Source organism: Chrysochloris asiatica, unplaced genomic scaffold (genome assembly GCF_000296735.1).
Source record: "Chrysochloris asiatica unplaced genomic scaffold, ChrAsi1.0 scaffold00048, whole genome shotgun sequence".
NCBI classification, from domain to species: Eukaryota; Metazoa; Chordata; class Mammalia; order Afrosoricida; family Chrysochloridae; genus Chrysochloris; species Chrysochloris asiatica.
Genome location: NW_006408566.1, coordinates 19,942,237 through 19,964,402, shown reverse-complemented (window position 1 = coordinate 19,964,402; position 22,166 = coordinate 19,942,237). Strand labels below are relative to the sequence as shown.

Here is a 22,166-nt window from a genome sequence, read left to right as displayed (position 1 = left end):
AATTGTAATTGATTATTGTTGTTGTTGTTGTTGTTAAGTGCCGTCGAGTCGGTTCCGACCCATAGCGACCCTGTACAGGGTTTCCGAGGGTGTAAATCTTTACGGGAGTAGAAAGCCTCATCTTTCTCCCGCGGAGCGGCTGGTAGTTTCGAACCGCTGACCTTAAGGTTCGCAGCCCGATTCGTAACCACTACGCTACCTGAGCTCCTTATAGAGAGAGTATATAAGAAGCAAAAAACTTTTGAGGAAGAGAGAAGTCATCTGCCTAAATAAAGAGAAGGCATCATCATCTGCCTAAGACTCACAACCCATCGACTCTGTCTATGTGTGTGTGTTTTTCACCCACTCCACATCCCCCTGAGAGAATCCCCTAATAATTTGTCGAGGCTGGTCCCCGGCAAGAAAGATTTATAACAAAAGGCCTATATATAAAAAACTACAAATACTACAAGAACCAAAGAGAGAGACTGAACTATACCCACAAATATATAAAGGTTTCACAGAGGATATTGATACATGGGTATTTACCTTTCCCGTAAACAATTCCGTAAATGTGGTGGATCATATTGTTGTTGTTAAGTGCCATCAACTCAGTTGTGACTCATAGCAACTACAAGCTGGTGTGATGCTGTAGGATAAAGCACTGGACCGTAGGTTGACTTGAACTGAAAGGTCTGCGGTTCAAACTCATCAGTTGCTCCTCGGAACCACTCCACGGGGTTGCTATGAGTCAGAAGTGACTCTATGGCACTTAGGGTTGTTAGGATTTGGAATCAACTACAAAGCTGTAAATCACTATGGAAGCAGTCTCAGCTCTCCTGCAACAATCTTAAATATGCAGGATAAAAATAGCTTTAAAATATATAAAGCAAAAATTCACAGAACTAAAAGGAGAAACAAAAAACAAACAGCCATATGCCTTTATATCTGGGAAAAAAAACAGTAGAAAAAAATTTCAGCAAGGATACAGAAAAGCAGTATTCACAAACTTGACAAAACTGACTTATGTAGAACACTGGACCTATAATGGCAGAATTCATTTTCAAATACAGCATATTTTTTAAAATGCAATCGCCACACATCCAAACTAAATCCAATGCTATCAAGTATTCCATCTCACAGTGACCCTACAGATCCTACAGAATAGTGCTGTCCCATAGGGTTTCCAGATCTACAAATCTTCAGAGAAGCAGCAGACTGTCACACCTTTTTCCCACAGAGCGGCAGGTAGGTTCGAACTACCAACCTTTCAGTTAGCAGTCAAATACTTTAATCATTGTGCCAGCAGGTTCCCAATCATCACATACTGGACCATAAAGCAAGACTCACCAAATTTTAAACTAATTTAAAGCATTCACTATTATCCTGTGATCAAAATCCAATTAAGCTAGAAATCAAAACCAAATATTCAAAAACTAAGCCACAGACTTCTAAAGAAACCATGAGTCAAAGAATGTTACAAATAAAAACAAGAATATATTTTAAGCAGAAGAAATATAGTACAAATCAAGAAGATGCTCTTAGGGGAAAGTAAAGATGTTCTTAGGGGGAAATGAACAGCCTTAAAGGCCTAAATTAGAAAAGAAGGGCTTAAAATTAATGATGTAAATATCCATCTTAAAAAGCGAAGAAAAAGAAAACCAAATGAAACCCATGGGAAGGAGACAGAGGATATAATGAAGATAAGAGCAGAAATTGATACAATAAAAAACAACCATTGAATAGAAAAAAAAAGATTAAGTGAGAGCTTTCGGGGCAAAACAGCACAGTAGGCAGATGTACTGAGCTGACCCTCTACAACAAAGATATGGAAGACCAAGTGAAACAGATACAGGGGATAGTGCTGGAACCCTGAGCATCAGAGGATGGGACAGAGAAGTGGGCTGAGTACCAACTGGTAGAGGAAACTGAACAGGAGTAGACAAAGAAGAGAAAAGCAGGTGGACTGTGGGATGGTATGGAGTACCACAGCAACCTTGAGCTTTTGAAAGTGGCTGTTGATACAGTGGGCCGCAGGTACAGGACAAGGCTGAAAGTTGGTGGCAAGAGAGTGCAGGTGGTCCCTTGTTCCTGTGCCCTCCTGGTAGCCAGGGGCATGGCCAGACACTACCCTCGCCAACCCAGCAACCAGTGGCAACCCTTCCTACACAGTCGCTGCTCTACCTGGGGTTGAGCACCTGGCAGAGTGCCCCTACACAGTCGCTGCTCTACCTGGGGTTGAGCGCCTGGCAGAGTGTGCACGAATTCATCCTGAACTATGCTACACAAACAGAACAGAGAACTGCATTTATAGCGTTCATCCTTCCAGTCTCTAGCACAGTGACTAGGAGACGGATGAAGAGTGCCAGAGAACGCGCCAATATACAATCATCAACTAAATGCAAAGTCTACATAAAAAACAGTCTCAGGGAAAACAGAAAATTTCCATTTACATGAAAAATATAACAAAGTACCTCAAACAAATGACCAAAATACAGGGTCAGAAAATATAATATCAGAAACAATATCAAAACTACTTGATACAAAATTCTAAAGAATGCCATTTAGGCCATTTCAATGGATTGAAAGAATGGTTAGGAAACTGCAGATGAAATCAAGGGAAAAAGAAAAAAACTATAGATGGGTTTAAGAAAAAAAACCTGACAAAATAAGTAAAAAGATAGGAACCAGACAAAAACAAAAACAGCAATCAGAAAACCAGAACACTAAGACTTCAACAATAGATAAAACAATGCAAGGGCAAAGCAAACTTAAGTCAATGGAAGTCCGTTCAGCGAGCTTAAAGATAAATCTGTGAATACTAGTTATACTAGAAGATCAGAAAATAGAAGGAAAATCTCCAAAGAAAGCCTATGACTTATGTGGGATACTCATAGAGGAATAATATACTGTTAGTTGTTAGGTGCTGTCGTGTCAGGTCCAGCCCAAAGTGACCCTATCATACAACAGAATGAAACACCCCCATCCTGGGCCATTTTCACAATTGCTGCTATGCTTGAGTCCACTGGTCCTGCTACTGTGCCAATCCAACTTGTTAGGGTGCTCTCTCCTTTTTGATGATCCTCACCTTTACCAAGCATGATGACCTTCTCCAGGGACTGGTCCCTCCTAACATTATGTCTGAAATATGAGATATAAACCTGGCCATCTTGGCTTCTAAAGAGCCTTCTGGTTGTATTTCTTCCAAAACAAGTACGTTTGTTCCAGCAGTACATGGTACCCTCAATATTGCTCTCCAACATCATAATTCAAATGTATCAATTCTTCTACGGTCTTCCTTAGTGACTGTCCAACATTCACATGCAATTTGAAGCTACCAAAAATACCATGACTTGGGTCAGATGAACCTCAGTCTTCAAACTGACATCTTCACTCTTTAACAGACTAAAAGGTCTGCAGCTCAAACCCACCAGTCGCTACACAGAAACCCTATACAGAGTCATTATGAGTTGGAACTCATTTGGCAGCACTTAATAAAAACATATCAACAACTTTCTACCAGTAACTCTGAAAATTCAAAATGAATGTTAAATTCCTTTAAAAAAAAAAACCCTAAAATATTGAAATAAAACTTTATTGTATCTATTAAAGAGATTGAATCCATAATTTAAAACCACCCCACAATGAAATCTGTAGGCCCAGATGGCTTTGCCCATGAATTCTCTAAACATTCAAACATCAAAATTACTAATTTTACAGAAACTTTCCCAGAGAAGATAAATAAAGGGAGGGTTACTTAACCCTTTTTATAGTCAGCATAAATTTGATTACAGAACACAACAGGACACAGTTAGAAAAGAAAATTCCAGACCAACATCTCCCATAAACATAGATACAAACAGTTGAAATATTATTAGCAAACCAAATCTAGCAATGTATTAAAAAGGTAAGATTCTTGACAAAATACGTTTATTTCAAAAACAAAAAAGTTGCCTTAACACTTGAAAACAAGATGAATGTATTTCACCACATTAACAGACTAAAGGAGAAAACTCAAAATCATTACAATAAATAATAATATTTAATACTCAATTTTTACTTTAAAAAAATCTCTCAGGAGATTATAAATGAAAGGCAAATTTTCCTCTGATAAAAATCCACAAATAGCCTACAATATACCTTATAATTAATGGTGAAACATTCAATGTTTTCCCTTAAGATCGGGAAACACAAACCCACCATTAATGTTACAATGAAATTTCTGGCTATTGCAGTAAAAAACACATATCCAGTAAAACCTATGAAAGCCAGCACTTGAATAAAGCAGAAACCTAACACAGAAAGAAAACTCAAATATTTTCCACTAAATACAGATGTAGAGAAAAGTGGGCTACACCTTCTCAAAGGTGGAAAACTCAGAGAGATCCAGAAGTAAAGGCAGTACTTATCAAGTTCTGGTTCTCAGAGGTTTCAGTGACTATATAAGGATTGGAAAGGTAGAAATATGGCAGGAATTATACACAAATAACATAACTGTGTTGACCACTCCTCTGTCAGTTTGTTGTACAAACTATTAGAATTAAGTGAATTTAGCAAGGTTGCTGGATATAAGACAAACTACAAAAATCAATTGTATTTCTAACAAATTTAATTGTAAAATGATACTATAGGTAATTCCTAGATTATGAACAAGTTCTGTTCCTAAATTTGTCTGTAAATTGAAGTCTACCTCTAAGTTGAAATCTGTCTCCCAGTTGAATTTATGCATAAGTTACAATAGTTAAGTATGGTTTGTGTATATACCATCAGCTAGTCAAGCATTTGCCTTAGTATATAGAATACAGTATACCTTTCTAAGGATAAAAACATTTTTAAAAACACTTACAGGTATACCATTACATCTTCACCACAACAATACAGTAATAAAAACAATGTTTTGATTACTGGTGGCATACCTTCCAGCGTCACAGGCATATGCAATCCACCAGAGCACAACAAAGTGACAGGCAATGGTGGCCACTGTGGTGCCATTGAATAATGTGGCTCTTTTCGTCACAATCTTTATAACTCCACCAAATGGCTGGGTGGGACCATGGGACTCTAACATGGGGATTAGTCAAGTTTTGCTATTCCACTAGGTATACAACAAACTATCTCAGACACAGGAACAGGGGATCTGGACCTCAACCATCAAGAAAGAATAGTTACAAGTGGAACACAGCTTTTGGTCCCCGAGACCCTTGTGCAGTGAAGCAGCAGTGACAGAGGTGGCAGCACCAGAGCAGCATCGCACGAGACACAGTGGCAGGCTTTCCAGCACAATGAATGACAAAGCAGAGTCTTTAGGCAGGAGACTGACTTGCAGAATCAGATGCCCTCTGGGCATTTATCAGCAGCCTTAAGGAGTTTTGTAACACTTGTCTGAGCAGAGCAGAAGCCAAGGGGCTGCATGGCTGAGAGGCCGAATACCACAGACAGACGTGCCTGTGGGTATGGCTAAGAAGAGGGGCTCCTGACCTGGACGACTGGATTCTGATCCTGAATGGCACTCTGTTAAACTCACCCACTACTCCTCGGACACTCTAGAAAGGATCGCTATGAGTTGGAGCTGACTTGATGGCACTTTACAACAACAGCAACAATTTCACTGACAAACCCCATAATCATGAGTACTGTCTATGAGTTCTATATGCTACTGCAATGGAATATCAAACCCAGCAGAGAAGTAGAAAATGCTGTGGGAGAGACAGCTGGTGTCAGAATTGGTAAGAAAAGTTGGAGGGTGAAGGTACCACCAGTTTGTCAAATGTGTGTCTTAGTATACAGAATACACTCAGACATTCGCCTCATAGGAATTGGTCTTGGCCTGGTGCTTCTCCTCCTTCCACCTTGTGAAGTCAGATGAGTTCAGACACCTCTCCACACCAATTTACAATCACCCATGGTATTTCCAATCACCTCATGTGCATGCAGAAGTTGAACAATGAATTAAGGAAGTCTAGAAGAATCGATGCATTTAATGTTGGAGAAACATTAAAATTATCACAGACTGCTAGAAGAACAAATAAATGTGTTGGAAGAAGTGCAGTGATAATGCTCCTTAGAAATCAGAAGAATGAACTGCATCTGTCATACCTCAGGCATGTTACTAGGAGGGTCAGCAAAACAGAGGATGACCACCAAGGAGATGGATGAACATGCAGCAGCAATGGACTACAACATAACAATGTGAGGACGGTGCAGGACTGGACAGTGTTGATCTGTTGTGCTTGGGGTTGCTATGTGTCAGAACCAACTCAACTGCACCTTAACAATAACATGGTACAGAGGTTTCATTTTAGTGGTACTTCCTGACTAAGGCAGACTAGAAGTAAGGAGTTAGAGATCTATTTCTGAAAAAAAAATGGCCCCTGAAAACCTTATAAATAACAGCAGAACATTTTCTGATATAGTGTTGAAAGACGAGGCCCTCGTGTTGAAAGGCACTCAAAATGACTGAGGAAGAGCTTCCTCCTCAAAGTACAGTTGACCTTAATGATGTGGATACAGCAAAGATTTTGGGACTTCATCTGCTGATGGGACACAACTCTTAATGAAAAGAAACAGCTGCAAACATCCATTAATAATCAGAATGTGAAATGTGTGAACGTATGAATCCAGGAAAACTGAAGCTGTCAAAATCAAAAAGGAATACCTAAAGATCAATATCCTAGGCATTAGTGAGCTGAAATGGACTGACGTTGGCCATTCTGAACTGTACAATCATCAACTGTACAATTGTACCATCAAGGAGCTCTGGTAGCATAGTGGTTACATGTCCGGCTGCTAACCTCAAGGTCAGCAATTTGAAACTCCCAGCTGTTCCGTGGGAGAATGAGGCTTTCTATTCCAGTCAAGATTTACAGCCTGAGAAACCCTATACAGGGTTGCTATGAGTCGGACCCAACTCCACAGCACATAACCACCACCACCACAGTCTGCTATCAACACGTACCCTGAAGTATAATACCTGCAAGGAAGACCAGTTAACAGGACTATTACTCAAATTGTATAGCAACCACTAATGTAAAAGATTCAGAAATGGAAGATTTTTACCAACTTAGGCAGTCTGAAATGGATCAAACATGCAATCAATATGCACTGATAATTACTGGTGACTGAAATTAGAAAGTTAGAAAGAAAGAAGGATCAGTAGTTGGAAAATATGACTTTGGTGATAAGAACAACACAGGAGATAACATGATCTTACAAGAACAACCACCTACTCATTAGAAATACCTTTCAACAACATAAATGGCAACTATACCTATATAAGGAGGGGCCCTGGTGGTACAGTGCGTTAAGTGTTGGGCTGTAACCTATTACCTGCTCTACAAAAGAAAGATTTACAGCTTTAGAAACCCAGTGGAGCAGTTTTACTCTGCCCTCTAGCCTCACTATGAGTCAGAATTGACTCAACAGCAGTGAGTGAGTTTTGATATGTACGTGGATCTCACCAGATGGACTATACAGGATCCAACTGACTATATCTGTGGGAAAAGACAATGAAGACTGAAGCTCACTCTAATCAGTCAGAACAAAGCCAAGGGCCAAATGCTGAATATACCCTCAATTGTTTATATTCAAGTTGAAACTGAAGAACATTAAAACAAGTTCACAAAAGCCAAAGTGCAAGCTTGAGTATATCCCACCTGAATTTAGAGACCACCTCAAGGACAGATTTGACTCATTAAACACTAATGACGGAAGATCAGAAGAACTGTAGGATGACATCAAGGACATCATACGTGAAGAAAGAAAAAGATCATTAGCAAGACAGGAAAGTATGGTAGAGAAAAGATGACTCTTCAAAAACCAGTGCTTAGTCAATGAGATAAACACATAGGGAAAAAATCACCTAGAATATTACAAATAAATAAAGCAGTGAAGCCATGAAGCCTCTCAGACAAAAAATAAGTAAAATGAACAATTTAAAGAGACAGGCAAAGATTTCTTAACCAGAGCACACAAAATAATCATCATAAAGAAAAAATTTGATAAATTGTAATACACTAAAATTAAGAAATCTTCATCATGGCACATTATTTGGGAACTTCTTAAAACATATGGTCTAATTCACCTAATCCCATTTATACAGCATTCAAAAATCTGCTTTGATGTTTGTAAATAAAATGAGTAATATTTTGATGAATAGCATTAAAATCATTAATCTCAAGAAAGGTTCAAACAATAATGATTTTTATTAATTTTAATAATTATTGGGAACTTAACCAAGATAAAAAAAATTAATGTGAATGCAAAATAGCATTCATTGCTCATCCACATTTGAAAATGCAGTTTTACTTCTAATGGCAAATCCTGCTAGTAATACTCAGTTATCATTAGTGATTAAAAACTACAGCCAGGTATGAAGTACCCTGTTAAGTAGTCATGAACAAAGCCATCTAAAATAAGAGTAAAGGCCCAGAGCTGCACTCTCAGAATGGCAAAAATAAGCTATGTGCAGTATCAAAAATAACCTAACAGATATTTTCCATACACAGTAATAATTTTGTTCTATATCTCATTTTTCCATATATTTTTTTTACCACTAGTCTGTCAAGTTGTCATACTTTGGTGGCATGTGTGTTAGTATGATGCTAGATGCTCTGCCACCTGTAGTTCAAATAACAGAAGGGTATTTGAAAAGTTTCAGTGGTGCTTCCAGACTAAGACAAGCTAGGAAAACAGCACTAGCATCTACTTAAAAAATTAGCTATCAAAACCCTACAGATCACAACCGAATCTTACCTGACACTGTGCTGGAAGATGAGCCAGCTAGGTTGGAAGGCACTTAAAATATGCAGTGGCTGTCACAATGGACTCAAGCATACCGCAGTGTAGTGACTTATGTAATATGGCCCTTCTAGCCACGGTCTCTGAGACTCCCACGCAATGACAAAGTGGGATTATGCAAATACAGTGTTTGTGGCCCACCAACAGGATTACATAGAAGGCAAATCAGGTACATGGAACCCCTGTAGAAGTGGCCCTCTCTATATAAAGGATATGAAACCCTAACAAAGGGGTTGTTCAGTTTTGTCATCTCGTTTGGCTTAAAAAAGAAAGTCAATCCTAGAGTAAGGGGTCAACCTCATTAACATCAAGAAAGAAGAGCTACAAGTGAAGTTCACCCTTTAGATCCAAAATCCTTGCTCTGAGACCATCCTAGACACAGAAGACGGAGAAAGAACTGTAACACTAGAGACACTGAGAAGCAGTGGCAGAGAAACAGTGACAGCAGAGCCAGCAGAGCCAGGATGCCAGCATGAGAAAGCAGAGTCGGTTTCTTGACCCAGAGAGCACCTTCAAGCAAGAGGCTCATTGATGGAGTGAAGTGCTTCCAAGCAGTTGGTGAAGTTACAATTGCCAACACATGAAGCTAGAGACTGGGCACCTTTGAGACAGGCTTACTCGTGGAGAGGGGTGCCTCTGGGCACTTACTGATGGTGCTAAGAAGCTTAGTACCACTTGCTGGAGCAGGGCAAAAGCCAAGCTTGCCCAAGAGGTCGAGGGTCATGGGACTGAAGGCCACAGGGAAACCTGATCCTGAATTGTAACCTGTTACTTCCTTTTAAAACCCCACAATTTTAAGTATGGTTTGTGAGATCTGTATGGCCACTTCAATGAATTATCAAACCCAGCATATGAGAGTGTCAAGGGGCAGTCAACTGGTGTCACAATTGAAAAAAAAAAAAAAAAAAAAGTTGGAGAGAGGAAGTGTCTCTAACTTCCACCTCACAGGAATCAGCTTTGGGCTAATGCTGGTGGTGATTCTCTCTCCCCTCATGAATTCAAAGGTGGTCAGATCCCTCCATCACGTCATATTTACACATACCAACAATTGTGCAGATGGCCGAGGACCAAGCAACATTTTGTCTGCTGTATATGGGATCGCCATCACAACCACCACCACCAGTGAGTTAAACAGTAAAACTCCGTCCGCTCAGCCAATTTTGGCCAAGTGGGCAAAAACAGCTATATATCCACCTTTACTCAAAAAGATTCCTCAGAGCAAAGAAACAGAAGAGTGAAACAGAGATAGCATTAGCTTTGCAGACAGCACAGCTACAAAAGGAAAGGCGGGGGCTCTTATATATGGGTTTATTTTTTCATTTAATTTATATAGCTCATGTCTGTAATTTAAAAAGAATGTATAAAAAAAATTATCTCCTGTAGAAGATTAAGACTTTAATATAACCTGAGAATCATCGTAATCTTATGCATTTGGTCTAAAGCCCAATACAACAGTCTAATATATGCAGGCTAATTAAATTAGTATCTTTAATCATGGATTCTTTTAAGGTCATAATCTTAAAACTTCTACAGGCTAATGAAAATTGTATAAAGCATTTGTACAGCCCAACTCTCTTTCTCTACCCATGTCAAATACCAAAACAACAGAAATCTATCTTTAATTCACTTTGTAAAGGATACAGCATATTCTCAACTATTACAAGTATTGCACTTACCTTGGCAGCAAGCTGTAGTCCAATTTTGTCAGCCTCAGCTTCCAGTGTTCTACTATACGGTCTATTAAACATATACTGAGGAGAAATAGGAAAGGAAAGCTCTATTAAGGCAGTTTATGTCGTGACAAAAGGGTAATAAAATTAGACTTCAAAAAATTAATTTCATGCAGATCTAGGATAAAGTTTTTATATTCTCTATGATTAACATTTAAAGACCACCCCAGTATAAAACAAAGTACGGCATTTATTACCTACATCAGAAATTGATACTTTAGAAATATGGGTGAAAAAACAGGAAAAAAATGCCTATAAATGTCTTAACAATCTACTGTATCATATATAGTTCACTTCCATTTTTCTAATTACAATCGTTACCTAATGTGAAGAGGTTTCCCTAAGAAATTTTATTGATTCAGGTTTTTAATATAGCCAAAGAACATGTGATCTTCTGGTTTTAAAATAAAACTGAAAACCAGAGGTGTAACAGCCAGTGACACTAATAGGGGATTCATTTTAGTTAGAAAATTAACCACATGGCAAAAAGTTAGTTATTTGACAAATTATCTTAATTTACTCTTTTTTCCTACCAAATATTGATTAGTTAGGAAAATGAAATTTTCTTCTGACTTCAATGAAAGAAAAAACACAAACAGATATTGTAACTTTAATTTTCCTAATTACTTCTATTGATATGAACGCTTTCCAGTTAAATTCTAATTTCTGTAAGGACTAAAACTTTGTGGGAGATGGGTCGATAGGCAGGACTTTTGAGAAAAGAGCTATTAACTGGGAAGGCAATTTTTCAGAGGTGGCTACATGGCAATGATGGCTAGAAGTAACAGAATCAATGTGGTCCACAATATACAACCATTAGATCATACCTTCTTCCTTCTTAATCACATCTGTATGTATATACTACATACAGATCTGTATTTTTCATTAGTAGTTTGCAAGTGTCCCATCAAGACTACTGATAATACACTGCCTTAAAAACATGGGCTTTAAAAGAAAAGAAACTTAACCAAAGCCTCATGGAACAACTCAGTCAACTGGCATCAAAAAAATTCATAAAGACAATGTTCTACATCCTAGCTTAGTGAGCAGTGGCTGGGTTCATTAAGTATTTCAAGAACGAAAAAGTGATACAACTTATCTTTCTTATAATCAAATCTGAATCCTTTACACAAAAAGCAATCTACTGGTTGTTGTAGTTGTTGTTAAGTGCCGCCAAGTCGGTTCCAACCCATTGCTGTTGTTGTTATGTACTGTGGAGTCAGTTCTGACTCATAGCAATCCTGTACAGGGTTTCTGAGGCTGTAAATCTTTATAGGAGCAGAAACCCTCATCTTTATCCCACGGAACAGCTGGTAGTTTCAAACTGCTGACCTTGTGGCTCACAACCCAATTTGTAACCAATACATGCCGCCGGTTTCAACCCATAGCGACCCTGTATAGGGTTTCCAAGGGGCAGCTGATGAGCTTGAACCACCGACTTTGAAGTTCAAATGGCTTTGCAGTCTGATGCATTAACCCACAGCACCACACCAGGACTCCCAATCTACTGGTAGATGGGAAAAAATCTAAAGTAAGTCCTCTGACTTCTCAGCAGAAACAAAATTCAAAATATGATAGCCTACAACCTAAAACAGGAATCCGGGTGGTGCACTGGTTAAATGCTCAGCTACCAACTGAAAGGTCAGCTGTTTGAACCCACCAACCCAACCCAACAAACTGACCAATTACTCTAAGGGAAATAGTTTGGGTTATAATCTAAGCAATAACCATTCTTTCTTTTTCCCTTTAAGAATCTTAACTGCAATATAAAGGAAGCCAAATGCTATGGCAAAACTGAACAGAAGACTTAGTTACCCACTTTCAAAAGCAATTTGTCTGAAAGAATTTTGCACATTAGATTTACAAGCACCCAGATGGCACTCTGATGGGTGCTCCATAAAACATTAAATAAACAAGTAACAGATTGTTCCAAAATAACCAAACCTCCCAAGACAAGGGGAAATATTTGAAGAAAGATATAAAATAATTAATCATGGTTAACAAAGCAATTATCAAGATTGCAAGACCTACTTTCAGTAGAGCAGTGTTCTGAACAAAATGAGAGACGCACCAGATTTTATGAGATGATTATCATTATACATATGCACCAAAGACAAAAGTTAACAAAAACCTGCTAGAACTGCCCTTTTAGTATTTTCTAAGCAATGTTAGTTTAACTGGGAATGAAAAAAGAGGAGCTAGAGCAGCTTCAGCCAATCCAGTACCCATAAAAATTTATAAGTTTTAAGAGCTCCCAATCAAAATAAAAAATATTATAGTGAAGGAGGGTTCATTAAGTTAGTGCACCAAAGTTATAATGAGAAACAGAAATGGAAATTAGGAAGGTAAAGGGACACAAGGAAAGGATGGGTTGGTGATTGGGCTTTCTCCCAGTAAAAACTGAATGATGCAAAAAAACAAAAAACATTTATATGAAGGAGCTCTGGTAGCATAGTGGTTAAGAATCGGACTGCAAATCTTAAGGTCAGCGGTTCGAAACTATCAGCCGCTCCGCGGGAGAAAGATGAGGCTTTCTACTCCTGTAAAGATTTACACCCTCGGAAACCCTGTACAGAGTCGCTATGGGTCGGAACCGACTCGACGGCACTTAACAACAACAACAACAAGTTGCAAGCCCTTCTAACCCACCTATAGTCACTACTTCTTAATGCAAATGTTCTTAGATAAGATTAAACAAATCCAGAACTCATTGCCATTGAGTTGATTCTGACTCAGTGACCCCATACAGGATTTCTGATACTTTAAATCTTTATGGAAGCAGACAGATTCATTTTTCTCCCTTGGAGTAAGTGACTGGTGGGTCTGAACCAACCAATGCCTAACCCACAGCACAATCTCCCATGGCATTGGTGGTTTAGTGGCAGAATTCTCACCTGCCACGTGAGGCCCAGGGTTTGATTCCCAGTCAATGCAGTGTGTTACTTGGAGTTCTGGTGAGACGCTGTGGGTTAATGCGCCAGACTGCAAAGCCATTTGAACTGCAAGGTTGGCGGTTCAAGTTCACCAACTGCTCTTTGGAAACCCTACACAGGGTCGCTATGTATATATATATTCTTACCATTCAAGTTATCGTCTCCAACTTACCTCCTGCAATTTAGACTGTATCCACTGGCCCAAAAGTGCCAAACTATCTCGAGGACAAATGGCCCATATCATTGTGAGAAAAATCAAACCCAGGAAATCCAATAAATGACCCAAGCTAGCCTTTTCTGCCTGAGAATAATAAAAATAATGAAAATAATATTTTTAAAAATTTACAGTTTATGTTTACACTTTCTAGTTCATTTAAGTATAATCACAATAATTACATGCATTTAACTGAACTTTGCCAACAAATACTGCAAGTTCTCTTTTTTCCTATATGTTATCCTTTCATGGTCTGTTTTCCCTTCCTTTGCCCGCCAGCACTGGACTAGTAAACAGTTCAAACCTACCACCAGCCATTCTAGGAAACCCTATACAGGGTTGTTATGAGTCGCTACAAACTTGACAGCATACAACAAAAACTAATGTACTGAGATATTCACTCTAAGTCAGATATAATGACAGGTATATTACCTTGCAGTGTCTTATTTTAACAAATATAACAATCTTGTGAAATAGGTACAATTATCCCTATTTTATAGATAATTAAACTGAAATGGAGAGCGTTAAGAGAGTAGCCCAAATTCACAAACCTGTTAGTAAAAGGCCCAGGAATCAAACCTCAGCAGTTCTAGTTTCTAATACAGTTGCTCTATATTAAAATTAAATAAACATGTTAATTATTTCATACTCATGGATAAAAACTGAACACTATTTAACACATGAAGTAGCTAACACATGGAACAACTTCCAAATCCATGTACTCTTCTTTTCAGAAAAAAGATTGGAGTGCTTTACACCAGTCTTTTGATATTGGCGATTCAGTAAATGGTGCATGATTCATTTACACAAATATGCATTTTACAAGTCAGGTGTTTCACCCTAGAGAATCAAGATCTGTAAGTTTCTGCATTTACTTATACTACAAACCAAAAAGCATTCTTTTAAAACCATCGTTTTGAGAAGTAATATATAAACATAACTTTAATTCACTGAACTGTTCATTGTTTATTATCAAAGATGATTAATAAATGTTAATGTAATGCTGATACTGATAATGTTGTTGTTAAATGCCTTTGAAACGATTCTGACTAATGGTGACCTTGTATAAGGTTTCCGAGAAACAGCTGGTGGGTTCAAAAAGCTAAACTGATGATAATATAACAGGGAAAACTTTAAAAATCTAGAAAGAAATGTTTCTTAACTAATACGTAATAAATACAGAAACTGAAATTTAAAAAAAAAGAATACTTTTAACAACATAATCTGCTCTTAAGACCAATTTTGCTTAATTATAAGAACTACATGTCACGAAAAACAATGATCAATTATGGAATTATTTTACTATAAAAGAGTAAAACTAAAATACTGAAGTCATTATAGAAGAACAAATCCTTCTTGTTGCTGTTGTGTGTCACTGAACTGGTTCCAACTCACAGAGGACCCATATAGGGTTTCCGAGGCTGTATCTCTCTATGGGAGCAAAAAGCCTCAACTTTCTCCCACAAAGAAGCTGGTGAATCCAAACTACTGACCTTGTGGTTAGCAGTCTAACTGTTAAAGAATATAACTGCTATTAGATATTAGAAATAAACACACACAAAAGTGTTTTTGTAGAATAAAGAACACAACATAAAAGAAAAACTAATTAGATTAAACTTAAGACTCTCAAAAGGGAAAATAATGTATTGCTAGTGATTAACATCATGCTTGGCAAAGTTGAGGGTGAGGGAAAAAGAACAAGAGCCCCAATAAGATGGACTGATACAGTGGCAGCAGCAATGGGCTCAAGTGTAACAATTGCAAAGATGGTGTAGGAGTGGCAGCATGGTACAGAGTTGCTGAGTCGGAACCAACTTAACAGCACCTAACAACAACAAGAACGCCCAAGACCTTTGTTACAGAAACACTAATAACCATTTTCTATTTTTACGACTCTAGTTTAAGTGTTGAGTTTGCTAACTGAAAGGGTGGCAGTTCAAATCCACCAGCCATTCTGTGGAAGAAGGATGAGGCATTTGACTTCCGTATGGAAGCAGTTCTACTCTGTCCTATATAGGGGCACTATGAATCAGAATTGACTTGACAAGAGTGAGTTTATTAATGCTCTTAGGAATAAGTAGAATCAACATCATTGCTTCCATTAAAGTTAATGTTATTTCCATTCTTCTGATTTAGTATTTCACAATCTCTTCACTATTTACCTTAGTGTTTTCAGTACTTTTTTTTAAAAAAAGCAAACTTTGTCCTAATTATGTGGCAATAAGAACTATTCATATTTCTAATGAATAATACTTTAAATAATCTAGTCAGATAATTAACTCTAAGAAAGTGATATTACTATTTAAATGAGTAAATCAATTTTCTTGCTAAACAAACACATGCTGCTTTGCTGGACCAAAACCAATTCAAAAAACATGTATTCACATGACCTATATCCTATAAGAAAAGTGCTGCCAATAATCAGGTAAATGTAGTAAAAGAAATATTAGACACTAGACTTAGATACAGAAGAGCTAGGTTAAAGTCCCAATTCTGCTACTGTGTCATATTGGTCATGTTACTTAAAGTCTTTTTAAACATCATTTTCCTTATAGATAACATAGGAAAAGTACCATGCATGAAAAGGTACACATTCAAATTGTTCAATAAACTGTCAAACAGCAATGGATCATTATTACTTTGTATTACTTATATATGGAATATAATTCTAGACATTTTTCAATGAAACTTGAAGTTACTTTTTGAGAATGAATAATAAAAGGCAGGAAAACTGATTTACTCACTTAAACAGTTATATCACTTTCTTATCACCAATTTTTGATGAGATTACATTAATAATTATGGGAAGTTTAAAATCAAATAATTAGAGGCTGAGAATAATTGCTTTTTAGCAAGAGACAAGTGATAAAAATAGTATTTAAGAGAAACACTAATTATTCAGTATCAAATAGTAAAGACCATAAATATTCTCAAAATCAGTCAATCACTTTATGGTAGGTGACAAAATAAGGCAATTTCTAAAAAGTATATTCCATCAATTCAAAGAAAATAAATCTGAAAAGGCTCAGTTCTTTTAACAAGATTTAACTTGCTGACTTCAAACATTATTTCAACAATGAAACATTTATTTTAGGTACTTACAGCATGCTCAAGTACTGCATGAGCAATTTCATGGCCCAGAAGGAAGGAAAGTTGATGAATATCATTTACACTATTTAAAAGCCCAGTGAAAACAAACACTTGTCCATTCTGCACCATAAAGAAAATAATGTAAGCAATTAGAGCACCATAAAAAATAAGGACAATAAATTTAACAATAAAATTTGTTTGAGAACATTTACTTACTGGAAGTACAAAAGCATTTATTTGTGGAGAATCCACCACATGAATAACCCAATTGATCTCCGAGATTCCCGGGACATCTTTATTGCATTCAATTAGATGATTAACTACTTTTTTAATGGTCAGGTATCTTGCGTCTTTCTCAGTTAGCATATCATTTTTAAATTCTTCTATCCACTGAATGAGTAAAAAGAAAAATATTCTTTATCAAATTAAAGGCATTTTAGCTTTGCAGAAATGTTTATATTGCTTTATGGAGAGTTACATGGCTACTTAACAGTGAACATTTCCATTTTTAGTTATGTAAAAAATCTACACATATTAACCACGCAAATTTCTCCAGTTTGAATTATTTTCACAATACAATGTGGTTTCTCACAAATGGAAAGAAATTCAAATAACTAGACTGATTGAACTAAGAAAATGATTTACCTTTTCCATTAGCCTATACACAAATTAAGGAAAAATGCTTAAATATTTTTTCTACTTTATAAAACAAAACCTTGTCTACAGAATGTAGATTTCACTTAAGAAAGTAAAATACAAAACTATGGCAACTGGGTTAAAAAAAATCTACACTTAATAAAAATGTTGACTTTAAGAAGACATTTCATTCATTTTATTTTATTCATACAAATGGCATCTCTGAAATTTCAGAGCTACTGAGCACACCTTTTTTCTACTTGATGCTGATTAAGACTAGCCATCATATGAAAAAAATTTTTCTCAAACTTTCTAGCATATTGAAAAAATAAAAGATGACTTAAAAGTATTTTCATAAATTATGCAATTTCTTTCACATATGAATCAACAAGTTTGTATTCTCGAGATATATTAAAAACACTTGTATTGTTGAATCTGAAATATAGGTAGTCCCTAGGTTATGAACAGCAGACTTATATATACAACTCATAGTTATGAACCAAGCTCTGTAAAGCCTTGTTGTTGTTAAGTGCCATGATTTGGTTCTGACTCTTAGCAACCTTGTCTAGGCTTTTTGAGCAGCAGCTGGTGGATGTGAACTGCTGACTTTGTGGTTAGCAATCTAGTGCTGTAAAACCTATTACATTAAAATTCGAGGCATATACAATGGTTCATAATAATAAACAAGTGCTACTTTGCAGTGTTGTTTTATGTACCATCAAGTTGACTCTGACCCACAACAACCCTGTATAGGCATCTAACAACAACAACTTTGTAATGCACAGCAAAACGTTTATCATGACGTCAGAGATGAGATGTTGTAATGTACCTAGAAGTGTCTCCTTAATAAGTTTTATGCATACAAAGGTACACTACATACTATATGCTAAGACAAACATCTAACTAATGTTAGATACTAACTGCACCTAATTGTTCTGACTTACTCCACGGCACACAACAACAACGTACAAATTCAACTTAAAGATTCATTTAGGAATGGAACAAGTTCATCCAAATCCAAGGACTACCTTGTAGTCTTTATATCAATTAACATTTTTAAAAAACAGTCATCAATATAAATGTACCTGAAACAAAAAATTACTATTAGCCTTTCTGAAGCAAGTAAAACAAAGTTATATATAATTATGTTGTAGTTGTTAAGTACTGCTGAGTCGGTTCTGACTCATAGCAACTCTAGATAGGGTTTCCAAGAAGCAGCTAGTGGGTTTGAACCACCAACCTTGTGGTTAGCAGTCCACTGCTTATCCTATAGCACCACATCAGGATTCTTATATTCAATTATGTTGTTGCTAAGTGCTGTCAAGTCAGTTGTCAAGCAGTGACCTTGCAGTTCAAACAGACCTTACGGTCCAGTGCTTATCCTCCAGTGGCACACCAAGACTCCATATATAATTATAGTATTTTACAATATACTTGTAAGAGCATGTATTTTAACTTTTCATATCAAACTGGTATAACACAATTGTAGGCTAAAAAAGAAAAAATAATATTGTACATTTATGTGTATATAAACACTCATTCATATGTATATACGATATTGTTGTCTTTGTTGTTGGTGGTGGTGGTGTGCCATGGAGTCAGTTCCAACTCACAGTGACCTTGTATAGGGTTTCCAAAGCTGTAAATCTTTATGGGAACAGAAACCTTCATCTTTGTCCTGTAGTTTCAAACTGCTGACCTTGAGGTTAGCAGCTCAACTTGTTAACCCTACGCTACCAGAGCTCCTTGTTGTTAAGTGCCATCAAGTTGGTCCCATCAAGTGACCCTACATAGGGTTTCTGAAGAGCAGCTCATGGGTTTACACTACCAACCTTGTGGTTTGCAATTCAGTGCTCTTCCAACCTTTCCAAAATACTTTTCCTCAAACCTGCTTCTAACTACACTATATTCTAAGAAACATTTCAAATCTTTGTATAGACTCTACTGGAATAGACTGGTCTGATCTTCATTATATACTATCATTTTGTGAAAAACCATCATTTCTTTTTTTAATGGTAATTTTCCATTTGGAATGAAAAAAAAAAATTATATAATCATGCCAAAGCTATCAAGTAAGACTATGAGACAGCAATTCAACAAACATTAACTGAACATATATTATGTCCCATTGGGGGCACTATAGGATAAGCACTGGACTGCTAACCACAAAATTGGTGGTTCAAACCCATGAGCCACTCACCATAAACCCTACACAGTGTAAATCAAATCAGTGGTACATAACTACAACACTGCATTGGAGACATAAAAATCAGCTCTGTCCTCTAGGAACTGAAGAAAGTTTCAAGACATTTGAACTCCAACTTCATTTCACATTCCAAAAATATTATACATTGCTAAAACTACCAGCTGCTCCGCGGGAGAAAGATGAGGCTTTCTACTCCCGTAAAGATTTACACCCTCGGAAACCCTATACAGGGGTCGCTATGGGTCGGAACCGACTCGATGGCACATAACAACAACAAAACTGATGTTAAGAAAAAGAAGTATCTATTTCAACAATATTATTTTCAAGGTATAAAAATTTGAACTACAGATTCTTTTTTTTTATTATTTAATGCAATAAGCACCCACAATATCCTGGTGTGGAGTCCTGGTGTGGAGTCCTGGTGTGGCACTGAGGGTTAATGCACTGGACTGCAAAGTCGGTTTGAACCACAAGATCAGCTGCACTGGTCTGCAAAGTTAGTTTGAACCACAAGGTTGGCAGTTCAATCTCACCAGTTGCTACCTGGAAACTCTATGCAGGGTCACTATGGGTGGGAACCGACTTGATGACACTTCACTCTACCTCAAGGTCGGTTTGAACTGCAAGGTCAGTGGTTCATACCCATCAGTCACTCCTCGGAAACCCTATACAGGGTCGCTATGAGTCGGCACTGACTCAATGGCACACAACAACAATAAAATATGCACAATAGGAGTCCTGGTGTGGTGCTGTGGGTTAATGTGCTGGACTGCAAAGTCAGTCTGAACTGCAAGGTCAACGGTTCAAGCTCATCAGTTGTACCTCAGAAGCCTTATATAGGGTCGCTATGGGTTGGACCATCTCTATGGCAGTTAACAACAACATATGCACTATAGGAGCCCTGGTGTTGTGGCACTGTGGGATAAAGCACTGGACCACAAGGTTGGTTTGAACTACAAGGTTGGTGGTTCAAACTCACCAGCCACTCCTTGGAAACGTTACACAGGGTCGTTATGAGTCAGAACCAATTCGATAGCACTTAACAACAACAACAACACTGTGGCACTGTGCACTACAGGACACCTGGTGGCAGAGTGGGTTAAAGGTTGGGCTGCTAACCAGCAAATTCCAATGCACCAGCTGCTGGGCAGGAGAAAGCTGAGACAGACTGCTTCCAGAAGGATTCACAGTCTCAGAAACCCTCTGGGGCAATTCTACTCTGCCTTACAGATCACCAGGAGACAGCATCAATTCAGTACAGTGAGAGGCGGGCGTGGGATATGCACTGCAGAACGCCTTGTTACTAACTGAAAGGTTAGAGGTCTGAATCTACCCAGAGGTACCTCTGAAGAAAGGCCTCGTGACTTCTGAAAAATCCTATGCAGCAGTTGCTACTACGGCACACATAGGATCACCAAAAGTATGATCAACAGACAAGGTTCCTGCCCCCAAGGAGCTTTAATCTAACAGACCAGCTAACAGTGATCATATGATTATATTAAATTAGTATTTTGAGGGGAAAATACAGAATGCAAAGAGAATATATAATACATGTTAACAACTCCAGTATGACCAAACACTAGGCACAACTTCAGATGAGCGGGTTCCTAATTCAGTCAGTATGAAGGCTGAACTGTTGCAGCCCTGACTAAGCCAGTCTAGATAATGAAAGAAGACTTTCCTACAACAGTGATGTTGAAACTGACATGAAGAGCTGAGTTACTTGGGTGAATAGAAGGTTAAGCAACGCAGGCAGTGGGGATACTAAATGTGAAAGGTCTGAGGACTAATGGGAAAAATGCCTAAGACTAAAATGAAAAAAAAAAAGCAAAAGAAACTTTCCTGCATTGAATCTTACATTAAGCAATCTAATTAAAAACAAGTCTTATTACTTACTGATTCATATTCCAGTTCTGACAAAAGTCTGAAATGTTCCTTCCCCAATAATAGCAGCTTTCTCCTTCCTGTGATTGGACTCATTTCCAGGTGAGTAGAATAAAACACTAGGAATAGCAATCCAAAACTACTCATACCAAGGAATAACTTCCATTTATTCTTCCGTACACTTTGTTTAAATAGTTCCTTCTTGTTAGGAGGAAGTGCCTGCCACCATTTCCTTATGCCCCTACAGCAAAAAGAAAATTCAGTTTGTAGAGTAGTACCAGCACGTTATCACCCAAACTGCTTATGCTACAACTTGGTCATCAACATCCGGAATTCTTTCAATTTCGCTTAACATAGATGGCATTTTAAATTTAGAAATTCCTTAAATCATGAACAACTAATCAATCATGCAGAGCTATAGTTAAAAATTCTAATATTCACTTGAGTTTTTTCTTTAACTATCATAAAGGTAAATACTACATGAAGAGCTACTTTATGACTATAGCAACTACCACTAGTTAACAACTGTTGTTGTTGTTAAGTGCCGTCAAGTCCGTTCCGACCCATAGCAACCCTGTATAGGGTTTCCGAGGAGTGCCTGGTGAGCTCGAACCACCAACCTTGCAGTTTAAATGGCTTTGCAATATGGCGCATTAACCCACAACGCCACACCAGGACTCCAGTTCACAATTGTTGTT

General features: G+C 37.5%; 1 protein-coding gene across 1 annotated transcript in view; it reads right to left on the bottom strand.

Annotated features, from left to right (window-relative positions):
- The window catches only part of OMA1 (OMA1 zinc metallopeptidase), a 106,521-nt gene that overhangs the window by 74,081 nt on the left and 10,274 nt on the right, over positions 1-22,166 (bottom strand). Inside the window, exons 2-6 of the mRNA XM_006862506.1 lie at positions 21,481-21,709; positions 16,959-17,132; positions 16,755-16,862; positions 13,611-13,739; positions 10,452-10,526 (exon numbers count right to left, since the gene is read on the bottom strand). Of these exons, the coding sequence (XP_006862568.1) occupies positions 10,452-10,526; positions 13,611-13,739; positions 16,755-16,862; positions 16,959-17,132; positions 21,481-21,709 (715 nt within the window). The remainder of the gene's footprint in view (positions 1-10,451; positions 10,527-13,610; positions 13,740-16,754; positions 16,863-16,958; positions 17,133-21,480; positions 21,710-22,166) is intronic.